Source organism: Trifolium pratense, linkage group LG6 (assembly GCF_020283565.1).
Source record: "Trifolium pratense cultivar HEN17-A07 linkage group LG6, ARS_RC_1.1, whole genome shotgun sequence".
Taxonomy (NCBI): domain Eukaryota; kingdom Viridiplantae; phylum Streptophyta; class Magnoliopsida; order Fabales; family Fabaceae; genus Trifolium; species Trifolium pratense.
In genome coordinates, this window is record NC_060064.1 from 31,536,269 (window position 1) to 31,553,488 (window position 17,220).

Here is a 17,220-nt window from a genome sequence, read left to right on the forward strand (position 1 = left end):
GTTGTGTGCTTAGGTGCTCGGGATGAATCTAGGAGTGTGGTGGTTGTGTCGGTTCTAAGTTGGGATAGTGGTGGCTGCATCAGATCTGAGAAGGGGGTGGTGTGGCGGCTGCGACGGTTCTGAGTTGGAGGTGATGTAAGGGTGCGGTGGTGAGGTGTTGGTGTTGCGCCGTCAGTGTGAGATTGATGCTGTGTGTGATTGGTTTTCCTCGATACAGAATTCTATGACCACTTATAAATCTGTTGAGATTTACAGGATTTGTTTTTGAGTCTCAGTTGGTTTCCAAATTTGCTGAGATTTTGCCATTCAAAAAAAAAAAAATTAACTGAATAACGACAAGATTAGAGAGAGAGAGAGATATGAAGGTGTTAACAGTAAATGGTAATAGAAGACCCGGTCAATCCACTGCTCATGATAACAAAGCTTCTTCACCTTCGGCACTCAAAAGGTTGTTGATGAAGAGAAAACAAGAGGAGCATAGTAATAATTTTGTACAACTTGATGGTTACTTTTCTTAAAAAAAAAAACGGTTGTTCTGATTTACATAATCTTTGGATTGTAGAAACAACATACTTTTTATAATTACTTTCGAGTTTCGATGAAGAAAATTAGAAGCAATATACAGCATAAAAGTTTAAATATTTGACAAAAAATATGTAGTTTCATGAAAAAAAGTGAATGTGTTACATTCATAATGAAACCCAAATATTGGAGATAGTAGATCAAGAAACAATGAACTATCATTAAGCAGCACTATGCGTATTTTCTCTCTAAATTACACTGCTTACAATTGAAGAGTTTAGAAAAACAAAAATTACTTCGAAATAAAACAACAATTTTTCTATTATACTACCAAATTCGCGATATAATTCGCATTGGGAGTGACAAGCATAAATTGCTATTTTACTCCTCATGCAAAGCCTTCATCAAATGGACCTTGTTAAAGCTTTGACTTGCAACCCTGCAGAATACCAAGAGAAAAATGCAACACTATTAAGCACTTTTGGCTAGAGAAAAACTATACAAGTAATAAGGGTAATAATAGCAGAAACTTCTAATAGGCAATTAAGAGTATCATTTGCTTCTCATAGTAGGGGGAAAAAAAAGAACAAGGTCACCATAAATATCTAAATACATACCCATTGATTTGGGTGCAATAGTTGGAAATTTGATTTGTTATGAGGAAACTCTCCAGACGTGATGGCTCGGGGAGTGGCTTGAAAATGGGGTTTGCAGGATCTTCCTCGGGTAAAGGCTCCTCCCCAGCAGCTCTGCGTGTCGCGTTCTCCGACCTATAATAACAAAAACCAAAACCATGATAGACTGAACTAATTGAGGACAAGGATTAAATAACTATTGCAACCCTCAATGTCACATTTGCTTATATATAACATAAAAATCCACACCAAAGAAAAATGCACTACAACAATTTATCGGCATATAAAGCCGTGTTTTGTGTATCAATTCCACACAGCAAATATTGTGAAAATCCAAATTCACTGGATTAACTTAATCTTCAGTTGAAACTTCAAGCAACTATTATGCTATAAACTTAACACTCATTTCTCATTTATTGAATATGAAAAAACTAATCGTATAGCAACATTTAGCGGCCACCCCAAAAAACCTATAACAGGATGACAGCTACTCTGATACATGTATAACCGTTGGATGATAAATGACAAAAAGAATAGAATACACAAAACTAAAAAAAAAAAACAGAATTAGAGTATATTAGAGGTAAGAAATCAGAGAGTCAAAAGCAACAAAACACTAGAATACAAAAGAGAAAAGAATCACAACTTCATGAAAAAGAAAAGCGAGAAAACAGAGCACTTGACTGGAGTTGATGAATAGAGTTTGTTTGCCGGAAAACACCTTGGAGGTGATTCTAACATCTTCAGAGGGCAATGGGTCAGATGGGGTCATGCAAAGGTAGGCTTCTGTTCAGAAGTGATAAAAGCATGGGTTTCCGACTTTAAAGCTCTTTTCCACCCGGAAATCCTAACATATGTCAAACCCACAACTTTAACATTCAAGAGTTTAAGGGCATTTGAGGTACTTAGTCGATTCCACCATTGTGATCCAAAAGTGTGCGACAAACCGTAATTACTGGCACATAGTGATGTGACGGGGCCTAGATAAGCCACGTTCACAACACAGTGACAATGGCATCACTATTGCTTGCTATTCACAACTCTGGACATGACACACAACAGACGTGTAAAACATACCCTAACATATTCCTCAATAAAATTCAATTGCACCAACATTGATGGCACTATCAAGCCCTGACCATGGGAACATGTCCTCTTGAATCTCAATATCCTTCATTTAATTTGAAACAATACAAAAGACAGGTAATTTTTCATGTAAATATTGATCGTTTACGTTCGGTCCAAATATATCTAGCATACTCCTGATATAGTAACTTCATTTACTCAATAGTATGGATAATAGAGGTCCCAAAAATGGAATTACAATCCCTCCACAAATGTCACCACAAACTTTTGATGACAAATGGTTAAATTGATAACCGTATTGAATTTATAATGATTACAAAACGTAATTGTGGAACAAAAAGAGGACATAGTGTGATGGCGCAGTGGGGATGGAATTGCAATCCACAGACCACGAATCCATCAGATTGAATCATCCACCAAGAGATATCAAATGCATAACCCAACTGGTTTAGTATTTCGTCACACGCATTTAACTTAAATTTCCCCAGCCTACCCAGTGGTCACAATGACTATAAAATAATGACTCTAATTTGTAAACTGAATTCACTCGAATATCCTAAATCATATTTTCAAATCAGTCACAGAAGAATAAATGTCGACATATGGAATCTAACCTTACAATAAAAAGATCAATGAATTTACAACGTGGTTGTTGGAACAAACAATAGTTCAAGTACAGACAAAACCATACCTTCTCTTCTGAAGCCATGCTTGCTGCTGAGCCTGCTGACGAGACAAGCTACGATAGTGGTATTGGAGCTGAAATAGAGAAAACTTCGGTAAAAATGTATTCGAGAATACAATTTACATATTACTCATCCATGCATTCATGAAAACCTAAAATTACCTTTTGTTGTTCTACTGACAAGTCATCCATGCATTCAATCAAAAATTCCATATTTCTCTCCATTAGAGAACTGGATGACAGTTGCAGACGATCATAATCACACTGCAATAGCACAATAGCATATGAAAACAATCTAAATTGAGAACAGCCAAAAGAATCTCGGGCAAATATCGTAGCTTACCTGGGTTACTGGAGTCTCAGGTTCCAGCTCTGTCATAAAAGCACTGATAAGGGAAGAATTTGAAACTTTGATCTGATTCATAAACAAACAAAAAAATGATAAGCAAATTCAGCATTAAATAGCAAGTGGCCTAGATTGTGAAGTCTTGCACAATTCATTTTTAATTAATGCATTTACAAAAGTGACCAAGATTCTTCATATTCCAATCCACTATGATGAATGTGTTTTTCTATCATTTCATATTTTCATCGCCTAATTAAGATTATTTAGTAATGCATTACATGCACATTCTATATTTAAACAAATAAATAAAATAATTTATTAGTAGAAAGATCATTTGGTCAAATACTCAAAGGTTACAGCAAAGTTCAAGAAAGCTTACAGGTATTTCCTCGAAGATATTCACCCATGATAAGTTATTCTCTCTCAATCTATTTCATAAGATAAGACAGATAGTTAGGATTAGAAAGCAATTGGTTCAACTTCAAGAAGAAAACATTACATCAACAAGAAAATTCATACTTCTCGCCAGTAAAATTATTGCTGCGGTACAGTTCCATGAATGAGTCTGAGAGCTTCAAGGCCTTCAGAGCTAGGACACCTTGATCAGCCCTTGACGGGTCATATATTATGCAAACACAGCGTCTAATATTCTCCTGAAAAACAAATAATTTTAAAACAAAGTCATTTATCTGATTATGAAATTGTTAAAAGATTATTTCAGCAACTGCATCCAATATGGAAAATCACCACCATCACTCATTCATGATAAACTTTTGAGAAACAGAAAACCTAGACTACGGAAGCAGCATGCAATCCTTATAATCTGGTTATTCTGCAAAAAATTGTACTTTTGTTCATTTAACTATCTATTCTAGTCAACTTCCTACATTTCTGCTTCAGACCAATGCAACGTAAAATTCTCAGTTGATTAATCTGCAAATTTCATCTAAAGATCAAATGCAAACATCTGATTGTCAAAGAATGACACACTGCCTCTATAATCTTATAAAGTACCCAATAGAATGTTATAATCTTCTGTGATGCATATCACACATTTTTTTGCCTGTTGGGCATTCTAAAATTATAGTTCCACAGAATATTATGTAGTTTTCCGCAATAAGCTCTCACTAGTGGCTCATCTGACCAACATTGAATAGCTTGGAGGACCATGAAAAAGAATAACTTCAGCCCATTCATAAAAAATAGTAAACTAGAGGAGCATTTAGTTTCCACAATAACATATAACTTTATAAGTAAGTCCACAAAATGCCGGCTTAAAAGAAAATATGAAAAAATAAATTTAGAGCCAATACCTGGTAATTCATAAAGGTTTCAATCAGCTCCGCAGTTTGATAGGAGCCAAGCAATGTAGACTGGTACCTAGATTCAGAGAATTATCCCTCGAGTAAGATATATGATTACAAATAACACATTGAACCAAATTCTATCGCGTATATCAAACCACCGAAATAAGAAACATTCATGCATATATAAAGTGGTACTTTAATCATACATACCATCCAACGGTATTATTGTCCACATTAACTTCCCTCAAGCACCTCATCATTTCAAGCTGGTAATTGGCACCATCAGCTTCGATTTCCTCATCCTCCTCCCTCATCTGCAAATTTCAGAAACAGATATTACTATAAATTAAGATGTCAATGTTAGATAATTTGAAAATGGGGAAACAAAAGAAGAAAAAAAAACAACAAAAAAGTGATATCATACCGGAAAAGGGAAGCAGTTAGTAACTTCAAGATCCTGCCCAACATCCAACCCAAGAAGTTGTCCAGTGACTAAAGAAGGTGAATGGTCCTTACAATGCTTAATTATCTTCAGGATAACCTGTTAAACCAAAAGATAACACCATCAAGACCAGAAAGGTTTGAGTATTATCTTCACCACACAAAAACTAATTGATGAATTCCTTACAATATGAGAACCTGCCTTAAATAATTTACAAACCTACATGACATGGTCCAATATTTACCAGGAAAGAGATACATAAACACCAAAAATATTGTTTAAATTTCAGCTATATCCTATTTAGTACCAACATTGTCAAGTAGCAACTATAACATCACTAAAGCACTATTGCATAGCAAAATTTGAACAAGTCATCATTAGCCTGTGATATCCTACTAAGTATAAAGTGTTGTCAGATAGTGGCTATTGCAAAATTTAAAGAAACCACTGTTTTCCGCTATCACAACACTATTTAGTACAAATGATGTCAAATAGCAGCTATTGAGGTGCTATAGCACTGCTCTGCATCAGAATTTGAACATACGTGTGATCGACGATTGACAACACTAACAATGTTAAATGTTACTTAAGTATTGCAATTCACAAAATCATACATCATTTGTGAAAATAAAGATTCCATAAACATGTGAAGTTACAAAACAACACAAGTATAGATTACCCAGATGCAAAAACCAACAGAGACCCATAATTATAAATAATGTAACCTTTCAAAACCCCAAATAAAGGCACCTTTTTGGAGATTTAAAAATATTTTATTATAGTGCAGTGCATCATTATAAATTGAACAATTATAGAATAAAAAGAGTAGAATTGATACCAATCCTTCCATCTGGACTTTTCTGAGAGGAGTTGCAACCTCTTCCGTTGCGACAGCTTGAAGAAAAGACCTAGTTGTAGCTGCAGAAGAAGAATCAACAATTGAGTCATATGAGTGAAGAAAATTAATCAGAAAAAAATGAAGAAAACGAAAAAATGGAGATTGTTGTGAGGTTACTTGTGGTAGCCATGATTTGAATCTGAATTGTAGCTACACAACCACCGCGAAAATCGATAGGGGATGAGGGAAATTGTGCAGAAATTTGCAGGAAGAAGAAACCCTAACGCTGGAGGAAGAGAAGAGTTTTTGCTGAGTAATGAATTGGGCTCAAATAGCCCACCTAAATTTTGCCTAAATAAAACCCAAAAGAAAAGTCCTTTTATTTTTTTTTTTAAAATACGAAAACAATATTTTTTTTTAGATAACACAAAATAATAAGCAATTGGAAACGGATGTTGAAGTTTGAACCTTAATCATGATATCTAACCTAACAATTTTTTTCTCCACCATTAGTATCTAGCCCACTGAACTACTAATTTGGTTCGGAGGTTAGTTTTGGTATTAAATAATGTCATCCCCTCCCGATCGTAGTTGTGGAGGATCGGATCGTTGTTCTCCTTATCATATTCAGTGTCAATCACCATCGGACCAATAACAAGAAGTAATACTTGCAATACTTAAGTAACACATTCAACATGTTAGGAATATTCCCTTTACTACAATCACTCTCTTGTTTAATCAAATCAATGTGGAGCTCACATTTTAGAAATCGGTCAAACCTAAAGTGGTGAGATTCATATTGAGTTCACTATGTAGAAGAGTGTGAATATTTTGGTGATTGTTGAAAATAGAGTATTTTTAACACTCTTGATGAACACTATATTTTTATTTTGAGTGTTATGAACTCTCTTTCTAATGTTCATTCTTTTTTATTTTATGTAAAAACAAATTAGGATGAGGTGATGTGTCCTAGTTCAAGGTAGAATTTTTTTAGGATTTTTAGAGCATTTATAAATGTAATTACATCTAATTCCCTCCAAAAATACTAGCAGAATTTAAATCCAAGATGTCTCAGATCCAAAATCTGTCTTTTTTACCACTACATTCATTCTAATATTCACTCTTTTTATCAGGAAAAATCAATGCATATTCCATACTCCCTCCAGCCTTATTTATAGGCAAATCTCTCTTGTTTCACACATATTAAGAAAATTGTTATTTTTACTAAACTACCCCTTATAATACATTAAATTTGCATTAGAATTATACAATCATGTTAAAAATTAGAACAATTAATTAGGGATACTTTTGAAAGAATACTATTAAATATAATTTTTTTTGGTAACTTTTACTTATATTTGAGGTCAAATTTTCTTGTTGACTTTTGGTTATAAATAAGGCCGAAGAGAGTATTTTAGAAATAGGTCTCACATAATGAGACTAGTCTTTACCCAGGACATTACATTTTGGTATTTGAGCCATGAAGATGTTGTAGTACTTTGTGATGATGGCTGCAAGTTTACATGACTTGTAGAATTTAACGTAAAGACTTAACTTATTTTGCTCATTTTATTATTATTACTTGTAACATATGAATGAAATACTTTCTTCTCAAGTTTATTACTCGTAACATATGAATACTTTCTTTTCTTCCACTTCTTCATTCCTCCCATTAAAAAGTACTAGTACAAGTTTTATGAATTAAGTATTCTTTTCATCCGTAAATTAAATATAAACATTCATTGCATATTTCACTCTTATTAAAAAAAAATATAGTAACCGATTGTTAATTGGTTCATGAAGTAGCAAAGTTTTTCACAAGAAAGGGGGGGTTTGAATTGTGACCCTTTTAAAATTTAAACTCAAGTCACAAAATAAATAGTTAGTGATAAAATTATTTGTGCTCAGTGAGATCGTTCTAAGAATGATCTGTGCTGTGTAAAAACAGTTGCAGAAAATAAAAGTTTAAGGGAAAGAAGATAAACACAAAGAGTTATCCTGGTTCACCCCTAATCTTTGGGTTACGTCCAGTCCCCACCTCCTGTGAGTTTGTCCACTAGAATCACTTAAAAGTTACAGATCCAATACTTACAAATTCACCTTGATCTTGACCTAAGATCAACAACTTACCAAAGCTCCTAGAGCTTTGAACTTTCCTAGTCAACTTGACCAATCAACACTCAATCAATAGTCACGTATTGACTTGAGCAATTACAATATAGATGATTTGTTTCTAAGCTTGAATTCAGACTCACTATAAAAGAGAAGCTTAGATGAAAGCACTCTAAAGAGATTGGAACTCAGATTATGATACAAAAGAGTGACTTAAAAAGGACTTTGAGCTAAAGAGATTGAATGGGATTTATATCACTTGAATTGCTTGAAAACTCTTGCTCTTTCCCTTGGACTTGATTGCCTTTTATAGATGCTTGCTTGAGATTGAAGCTTGGCCTTCAAGTATATCAGTTAGAGAGTAAAATAGAGCTGTTACTCAGTGCTCTATATGCAGCAGACAACTTCTGCATAATGTGCAGATTCTCTGTTCAGTCTTGGAACAGTCTTGATTTCCTTTTGGCTTTGATCCATAAGATCCAAATAAGTATGAGCTGTTGCCAAGTGTATATGAGTTGTTTCTTACATCCTTCCACTGTCATGTATCAGATATAGCCGTTTGGATGCTCAGAAAAGGACTCATGACAGTTGGAGATGGTTTTAAAAAACTGTGTGCAGGATCAGTCTTGCATTGGTCTTGAAACAGTCTTGACTGCACCAGCAAATAAGATGAACCTTCATCCTTCCTTCCTTGTGGTGTGCAGCTGTTAGATAGCTCTAAGGACTGATCAGTAGTAGCCTTAGCAAGAGAATAAAACCAGCTGGAATAGTACAATAGCATATGAGACAAAATTGTACTTCTATGACAAGCCATGGAAGAATGTTCCATTTGTGTACTTTGCATAAGTACAATACAACTCATAGTTAAAATCTGGTTGTTCCTTTGTGATTGGTCCATGATATTATATCAGATGTATTCATTGGTTGGCCAATACCACAATTGATCAAGCTCATGGTTTTCTTCATGATATGTGACTAGGAAAGCATATACTTAAATTCCATCACATGTTGTTGATCCCAAAAGAGATTATCTCCTGTAGTGATTTGGTCCATAAATCCATTGTAAAGTGCTTATTTGTTTTGTTCTTAGTTGACTTGAAAAACCAGAAAGCACTTATTCCAAAACGTGCTTATTTGTCAAAACTGCAGTCTGTCTGCTAAGAATGTTCTTAGAATGGTCTTGAAACAGCTTTGCAGGATTTTTACTTTGCAAGTGGTTTGTTAGAATCTATTTAATCTTATGCCACTCAAAAGCACTTGTTAGATAACAAAATGATCAGAATCATTTAAAATATAATTAAAGATGTTTGTAATCTTTAAAACATCAAAAGTGGATTTTGCCTCAACAATCTCCCCCTTTTTGATGATGACAAACTTCTTTAATTTAGATTTTAAAAATGATTTCTGATTTAATCAAATGATAAATGTACTAGTGTTTTTATCAAAAAGCTCCCCCTCAATTTATGCATTCAATTTCAAATTATCAAGATAAAATTGAGCTAGATAAAAGTTCTTGAATCATAACACATCCTTAATCATTTAAACTTCAAATAAGCATTACAAATCATGTGTTCAGCAGGATTAGGACCAAAAGATGATTCAGAACAACAAGAAACAAACACCTAAGACTTAGATTACATAATGCTAGAAGTTCTATCCTAAGATTAAAACTTCCTACAATATCTAGTCATCAAAAGTTTTCAAAATATAAACACAGTACACAAAACAAACACAATACATAAGCAGAAATATTTAAAAATCCTAGCATTCTTGAAACAAGCTTCTTCTTCTTTTTCTCCCCCTTTTGTCATCACAAAAAGTGGAGGGACTGCAAAGGTTATTAAGGAGACACAGTAGGGCTGGAAGCATCAGATGATGGATCATTCTCTGGCTGAGGGAATTCAGGAATGTGTGGAGGAGGATGAGCTGGAGGATGAGGGATATTGAGAAGAGGACAAACATGATCACAGAGCCAGGTGCGATAGTTTTGTTGTTCAAGCATGATATGCATAAGCAGATTGTTCTGCTGCATCATAGCTTCCAAAATCTTGGTGGTTTCTCTCTTGGTTTTGGAAACATCCTTTTCCATTTTGGTTCTCTTAGGTCTGGTGCTAGGACCAGCAGCAGCAGGATTATCAGCAGGTGGAGCAGCATCTTCAATGTTTTGACCAGAGGAGCAAAAGGATTTTAGTGAGCCAAAGTGTGGTGGAAAGGAGGGTAATGAATTTCCAGCAGAGTACAAGGGAATTTGAATTTGGGGAGGTTCAGGACTTGGAATTTTAAGCAGGTTCTTAAGAAAATCAGAGCTGGATTGAGAATCATAAAATGGTGGAGAGAAAAGAGCTTTGTTGGTGAACCTCGGATTGGTGGTCAATCCTTCAAGAACCTGTGCAGCATTTTGGGAAAGAGTGGGTTGGTTGCTTAATCCAAAGCTTGAGTCAAAGCCAAGGGAGACATCAAGATCAACAAATGGAACAGAAATTGTTGGAGTGGGTTCTAGGCTTGGATTTGCAGAGGAAGCAAGGTTGAGAACGTTCTCAGACTGTTCTATAATACCAGTAGCAGTTAAATTTTTGTCAGCTTCAAAAACTTCTCTCTTTCTTTTCTCACCTACAGTAGGTTCATCAGCTGCTTTCTTCATGTGAGATAAGTTTTTTAAATCAAATACTTTAGAGTTGTTAAAACTCTTTTCCTTCTTGAGTTCTACCTTGCATTCTCTAAAAACCTTGGTCAGATGCATTCCATAGGGTAGAGTGATTTTCTTAGAACCAGAAGATGCAGCCTCTATCATGTTGTGAATGATAACATAGGGTAGGTTCAGCTTTTTCCCAGTTCCTAGATGATGCATCACCATTAAATCTCCATCATAAACCTTCTCTCTAGTTCCTATTCTTGGAAAGATATGGTTTTGGACCATATTGAATAACACTTTGTATTCAGTTTTCAGGTAAGAAGCAGGTGGTTGAGGTAATTTTGCACCTTCAGCAACAAACATCTCCTGAATTAAATCCTCCTTTTTAACTTGAGCTTCAGAGTACCAAGTGTCTCCAATCAATTTGGCTCCATCAATGGGTAGATTGAGATACTTTCCTAAGATCTCAGGGGTTAGTTTGATTTCAACATTCCTAAGGGTTGACTTAATTAGATCATTCTCAGGATCAACTTTGGCATTGAAATAGAAAGCTTGAACTACTCTAGGGTAAACAGTTTCTCTCATTCTAAACAGGTGAGTCCAACCCTGTGATTCAGTAAGCTTCATCACATCAATACCCCCACTAGCTAGGTTTGCAAAATCATAATACCTACAGCTAGGGACAGGTTTCCCATTCCAGAATAAATCAAAATCTTCTCTTTCAGAGTAGTGAATAAGAGGGATTACCATGTTCTTGGGCAGTAGTTGAGTCAAAGTTGGTTCTTCAATTTCTGGAGATTTCCCTTTTTCTCCATTATCATCTGAGTTCTTCTTAGCTTCTTCTTCTTCAGAGCTTGAAGTTTTTCCTTTTTCAGCAACATATTTTTCCAGATGATCAAGAAATGCTTTGCTTGGAGTTCTTGTTTTGACAGGAGCAGATTTGGTGGTTTGAGTTGATTTGGACGGTTCAACAATTTGGGATAAGGGTTTGGTGTGACGAGTGAGAGAGGTGGTTTCCAATTCTTCAGAGTCACTATCATTTACTTCATAAATGGTGTTGTCTATGACAGGTTTCTTAGTTCCACCACTAGATAACAATCTAGCTGATCTTCTTACTTGAGGGATTTTGGTTGATTTGGATTTGGATTTTGTGTAAACAATGAAGGGTTTTGGAACAGTATTAGAGGGTTGAGGGTTTGATTTTGACACATCTTCCTGAGACAGTTTCATGATTGTTTCAGCAATAATCTTCTCAGCATTTCCTAATTCCACTGAGGAATTTGTTGGATTTTGTTGGTTAATTTCCGTATCAGAGTTAGGAGCGGTTGTGAATCGTTCAGAGATGGTTTCAGAGATGGGAGAAGGAGGTGGAACAGGCGGTTGTGATGGTGATTCAGTTTCAGTGGTTGGAGGAGGAATGGGAGCAGGGACACGACCGGTGTTCTTGGTTCTAGCCATTGCGAAATTTTTGAAGGAGATGGATGAGTGAAGAAGTAACGGTTACAAAGTGATTTTAAGGAGAGAAGATAAGAGAAACTGTCTTGAGAATGCTTGGAGTAGGTGTACTTGAGTACACTATTTGTCTTGGGACTCTAAGAAAACCTAACTAGTTCTTACACTAATTGTACTTGTCTATTAATTAATACAGTAATTTAAAAAGTGTAGGGAGTACTACCGGTTTTCATAAATTTATTACCTTCACATACTTAAATAAATTTTTTAATTAAAGGTGAGCAAGTGATTTTAGACCTAAAACAAAGAACGTTCTAAGACTGTTCTTCAGATAGGACATTTCGTAATTTTTAATTTTTCTTTAATGAAATTGAAACGTTCTTCAACCAATGGTTTAGTAAAAATGTCAGCTAACTGGTTTTCAGTATCAACAAAGGTTAATTCAACTTCCTTTTTATTAACATGATCTCTAATGAAATGGTGTTTAATTTCAATATGTTTTGATCTTGAATGCTGAATAGGGTTTTTTGATAAATTGATAGCACTAGTATTATCACATAAAATTTTAATATTTGTGTACCTTAATGAGAAGTCTTCAAGTTGGTTTTTGATCCAAATCACTTGAGAGCAACAATTTGCAGCAGACACATATTCTGCTTCAGTTGTTGAAAGTGCTATGGTATTTTGTTTTCTGCAACACCAACTTACAAGTGCTTCTCCAAGAAATTGACATGCTCCACTTGTGCTTTTTCTTTCCAATTTATCCCCAGCATAGTCAGCATCACAATATGCTATAAGATCAAAATGTGAACCCTTTTTGTACCATAGACCAGTATCTGGTGTTCCCACCAAGTATCTAAAAATTCTTTTGACAGCAGTGAGATGTGATTCTTTTGGAGATGATTGAAACCTTGCACATAACCCTACTGAGAAGACAATGTCTGGTCTACTTGCAGTCAAATAAAGGAGTGATCCAATCATTCCTCTATATTCCTTTTCAGATACATCCTTTCCTTTTTCATCTTTGTCTAGACTTGTTGATGGATGCATTGGTGTAGGCATAATTTTAGCCTCATTCATCTTAAACTTTTTGAGGAGATCTTTGACATATTTTTCTTGACTTATAAAGATTCCTTCTTCAAGTTGTTTGATTTGAAGACCCAAAAAGAATCTAAGTTCTCCCATCATACTCATCTCAAATTCACTTTGCATGAGGGTTGAGAATTCTTCACACATTGTTTCATTTGTAGCTCCAAAGATGATATCATCAACATAAACTTGAACTACTAAAAGATCATTTTGGTTTTCCTTTCTAAAAAGTGTGGTATCTATTTTTCCTCTAGAAAAACCATTGTTTAAAAGGAAAGTGCTTAATCTTTCATACCATGCTCTTGGAGCTTGCTTAAGCCCATAAAGAGCTTTAGTTAGCTTAAAAACATGATCTGGTCTATGTTGATCAATAAAACCAGGTGGTTGATGAACATAGACTTCTTCATTTAAAAATCCATTTAGAAAAGCACTTTTGACATCCATTTGAAAAAGTTTTAAACATTTGTGAGATGCATATGCAAGTAGTATTCTAATTGCCTCTAACCTGGCCACTGGTGCAAATGTTTCATCATAATCAATGCCTTCTTGTTGATTATATCCTTGAGCCACAAGTCTTGCCTTGTTCCTTATAACTTTTCCTTCTTCATCAAGTTTATTCCTAAAGACCCATTTAGTACCAATGATTGAATTTTCTTGAGGTTTAGGTACTAGCTTCCAAACTTCATTTCTTTCAAATTGCAGAAGCTCTTCCTTCATAGCTTCAATCCATGATTCATCTATAATTGCTTCATCTATGGATTTTGGTTCTATTTGAGAAATCATAGCTAGATTGTTTTCTTTATTCTGAGTAGCTCTTCTTGTTCTTACACCATCTGCTGTACTTCCAATGATTTGTTCTTGTGGATGATAATTGACCATTTTCCATGTCCTTGGAGGAGCTTGTGGGGATTCTTCTATTTCATTAGTTTTCCTTTTCTGATTTGTAGTTTCCTCTTCCTCATCAGCAGTTATGGTTGTTTGTTCCTCAAACTCATCAAACTTTACATGCATGCTTTCTTCCATAGCTTGAGTTCTTAGGTTATAAATTCTATATGCTTTTGAAGTTAAAGAATATCCTAAGAATATTCCTTTGTCTGATTTTGAGTCAAACTTACCCAGATTATCTCTAATATTAAGAATGTAGCAGTAGCAGCCAAAAATATGAAAATATGATATGTTAGGTTTTTTATCCTTCCAGATTTCATAAGGTGTTTTCTTTAAAACTTTTCTAATAGTTACTCTGTTCAAGATATAGCAAGCAGTGTTTATGGCTTCAGCCCAAAAATACTTTTCCACATTTGATTCATTTATCATAGTTCTTGCCATTTCTTGTAGAGTTCTATTTTTTCTCTCTACAACTCCATTTTGTTGTGGAGTTCTAGGACAAGAAAAATTATGAGAAATACCATTTTCATTAAAAAAGGTTTCAAACAGAGAGTTTTCAAATTCACCTCCATGATCACTTCTAATGGAGATAATTTTTGTTTCTTTTTCATTTTGAACTTTTAAGCAAAAGTTTTTGAAAGCTTCAAAAGAGTCATCTTTTTGTTTTAAAAACAACACCCAAGTAAATCTGGAATAATCATCTACAATAACAAAACCATAATTCTTACCTCCAAGGCTTGTGGTTCTGACTGGTCCAAACAAGTCTATGTGAAGTAGTTCAAGAGGTCTTTTGGTTGAAATAAATTCCTTTATTTTAAAACTACTTATTACCTGTTTTCCTCTTGCACATGATTCACATAACTTATCATTATCAAAGCTTATCTTTGGTAATCCTCTTACTAGATCAAGTTTAGAAAGTTTTGAAATGGTTTTCATACTTATATGTCCTGCCCTTTTGTGCCAAATCCACTTGTCTCTTTCAAGAGACACAAAACATGATTCATCAGGGAGTTCATCTAAGTATATGATATAAACATTTTTCTTTCTTGATCCATTGAAAAGAATTTTGTCAGAAGATGAGTGTTTGATTTCACATGTATCAGGTTTAAATATAACCTCAAAACCATTGTCACATAATTGACTAATGCTTATTAAGTTATGTTTAAGACCTTCTACATAATGGACATTTTCAATTTTAGCAGAGTTTATCTTACCAATTGTACCTTTACCTTTGATAGTAGCTGTCTCATTATTACCAAAAGTAACTGATCCTCCTTCTTTCTTTTCAAAGGAAAGAAAGCTTTGTCTATCTCCAGTCATATGTCTGGAGCAGCCACTGTCCAAGTACCATGGCTTCTTCTTGACTGTGAGAAGACATTCCTGCATTTGTTTTTAGCATGCTTTTAGGTACCCATATCTTTCTGGGTCCTTGATGGTTAGTGTTATAATGACTCTTCTTAAGTTGATAAGAAGAGTTTCTAGTCTGTTTTTTAAGAATGTTCTGAGATCGTTCTGAAAAGTATTTCCTATGATAATTTTGTTGTCTAGATTTTCTATAACAAAAAGGTTCAAGATGTCCTTCCTTATGACAGTAAGAGCATTTGTATATGGGTTTATTTGGAACAAAAAGTTTCTTGTATAATTTTTGATTGTTGTAATTTTCAAAACCTAGGCCTGTTTTGCTAGAACTGCATTTTTGGGATCCTAGAATATTTTCAAAGGTTTTAGTAGACTTTACAAATTTGTTTATGTCATTTTCAAGCTTTGAAATATTTTCCTTTAGTTTTCTATTTTCTATTTGTATGTTAGGTTTGATTTGTTCCTTATGACTTTCTCTAAGTTCTTCTAATTTTCTATTATGAGCAATTTCCATGTTTTTGATTATTTCTTTTAATGTCTCATTTTCAGTTTTATATTCATCCTTTTCTTTGGAAATTTTGGTTACTTCTTCCTGAAGCTGATCATATTTTTTATTTAGAGTTAAGCTATCATAAAATAAGTTATCAAACAAATGTTCAGTTTTTTGACAAGAAGAACAAGTTTCAGCATTTACCTCGTGTGTTTCTGATCTTGTCATAAGGCATACATTTGCTTCTTGTTCCTCTTCTTCTTCTGGGAGTTCATCTAATTCATCCCAGGTTGCCATCATTGATTTCTTTGCAAAAGGTTTTTTGAGTTTTGGACAATCACTTTTGTAGTGTCCAAATTGATTGCATTCATAGCATTGAATTTTGCTCATGTCAACTTCAGATTTTGCACTACTTCTTTTATTTGGAAATGTTCTTCTCATTTGATTTCTTCTCATCATGAGTTTTTGAATTCTCCTTGAGAGTAGAGCAAATTCTTCTTCATTATCTTCATCAAGCAAGTCTTTGCTGAAAAGAATTTCTTTCTGCTGAAGACACTCTTTTGTTTGAGAGTCCAGAGCAATCATCTTTTTCTTTGGAGATTTATCCTCTTGAAGTATTGCTTCATGAGCTTTAAGAGAACCAATTAAGTCCTCCATTTTAACTTCAGAGAGAGTTTTTGACTCTGTGATGGCTGTTACTATATGCCTCCATTCTTTAGGTAGACATCTTAGTATCTTTCTTACTCTTTCATGTGTGGTGTATGTTTTTCCAAGAGAGTTGAGTTCATTTATGATGATAGTGAATCTTCCATACATCTGATCAATGGATTCATCTTCCTTCATCTCAAATAACTCAAACTTTCTTACACCAATATCAATTCTTGTTTCTTTGACACGACTGGTTCCTTCATGATGAGTTTTGAGAGTATCCCACATTTCTTTAGCAGTTTTGCATTGCATGATCCTGTCATATTCTTCCCTGCACAAAGCACTTTTAATAAATAATTGAGCTTTAGTATTTAAAAGTACCCTGTCTGCTTCAGTGGTTGTCCATTCAGCTTGAGGCTTTGGAGTGGTAGAATCTTTTGCCAATGGTGTGTATTCTCCATTTTCAATCACTGACCACATGTAGTTATCTTGTGATCTTAGGAATAGCTCCATTTTATCTTTCCAGTAGTAGTAGTCATTTCCTTCAAATAGTGGTGGCCTAGTTGATGATCCACCTTCTGAAATAAACTTTGCAGGTTTTGACATACTTCCTTCCTGAATCTTTTCCTCTAAGCACTTGTTAGATGCTCAACCTTTAGAGGCAGAGCTCTGATGCCAATTGAAGTAGCAAA

At 34.5% G+C, this 17,220-nt stretch overlaps 2 protein-coding genes across 2 annotated transcripts; both read right to left on the reverse strand.

Annotated features, from left to right (window-relative positions):
* Positions 1-660: 660 nt before the first annotated feature.
* On the reverse strand, positions 661-6,209 carry LOC123889755 (eukaryotic translation initiation factor 3 subunit H). The gene is made up of 12 exons (XM_045939241.1): positions 6,039-6,209; positions 5,862-5,941; positions 5,006-5,122; positions 4,792-4,895; positions 4,588-4,654; positions 3,794-3,927; positions 3,654-3,702; positions 3,272-3,343; positions 3,091-3,192; positions 2,935-3,002; positions 1,140-1,292; positions 661-961 (listed from the first exon to the last, which is right to left on the reverse strand). Exons 1-12 carry the CDS (start codon positions 6,049-6,051, stop codon positions 904-906), a joined length of 1,017 nt encoding a protein of 338 aa, XP_045795197.1. The 5' UTR covers positions 6,052-6,209; the 3' UTR covers positions 661-903.
* Positions 6,210-15,337: 9,128 nt separating this feature from the next.
* Positions 15,338-17,134, reverse strand: LOC123892104. The gene is made up of 2 exons (XM_045941944.1): positions 17,004-17,134; positions 15,338-16,859 (listed from the first exon to the last, which is right to left on the reverse strand). Exons 1-2 carry the CDS (start codon positions 17,132-17,134, stop codon positions 15,338-15,340), a joined length of 1,653 nt encoding a protein of 550 aa, XP_045797900.1.
* Between the last annotated feature and the right edge of the window lie 86 nt (positions 17,135-17,220).

Coding starts and splice junctions, on each gene's coding strand:
- LOC123889755 (XM_045939241.1), bottom strand. Junction 1,293..2,934: donor GCATGGCTTCAGAAGAGAAG/GTATGGTTTTGT, acceptor TTGTTATTATAG/GTCGGAGAACGCGACACGCA. Junction 962..1,139: donor TATTGCACCCAAATCAATGG/GTATGTATTTAG, acceptor GGTATTCTGCAG/GGTTGCAAGTCAAAGCTTTA.
- LOC123892104 (XM_045941944.1), bottom strand. CDS start 17,134: ATGTCAAAACCTGCAAAGTTTATTTCAGAAGGTGGATCATCAACTAGG. Junction 16,860..17,003: donor TCACAAGATAACTACATGTG/GTCAGTGATTGA, acceptor TGCTTTGTGCAG/GGAAGAATATGACAGGATCA.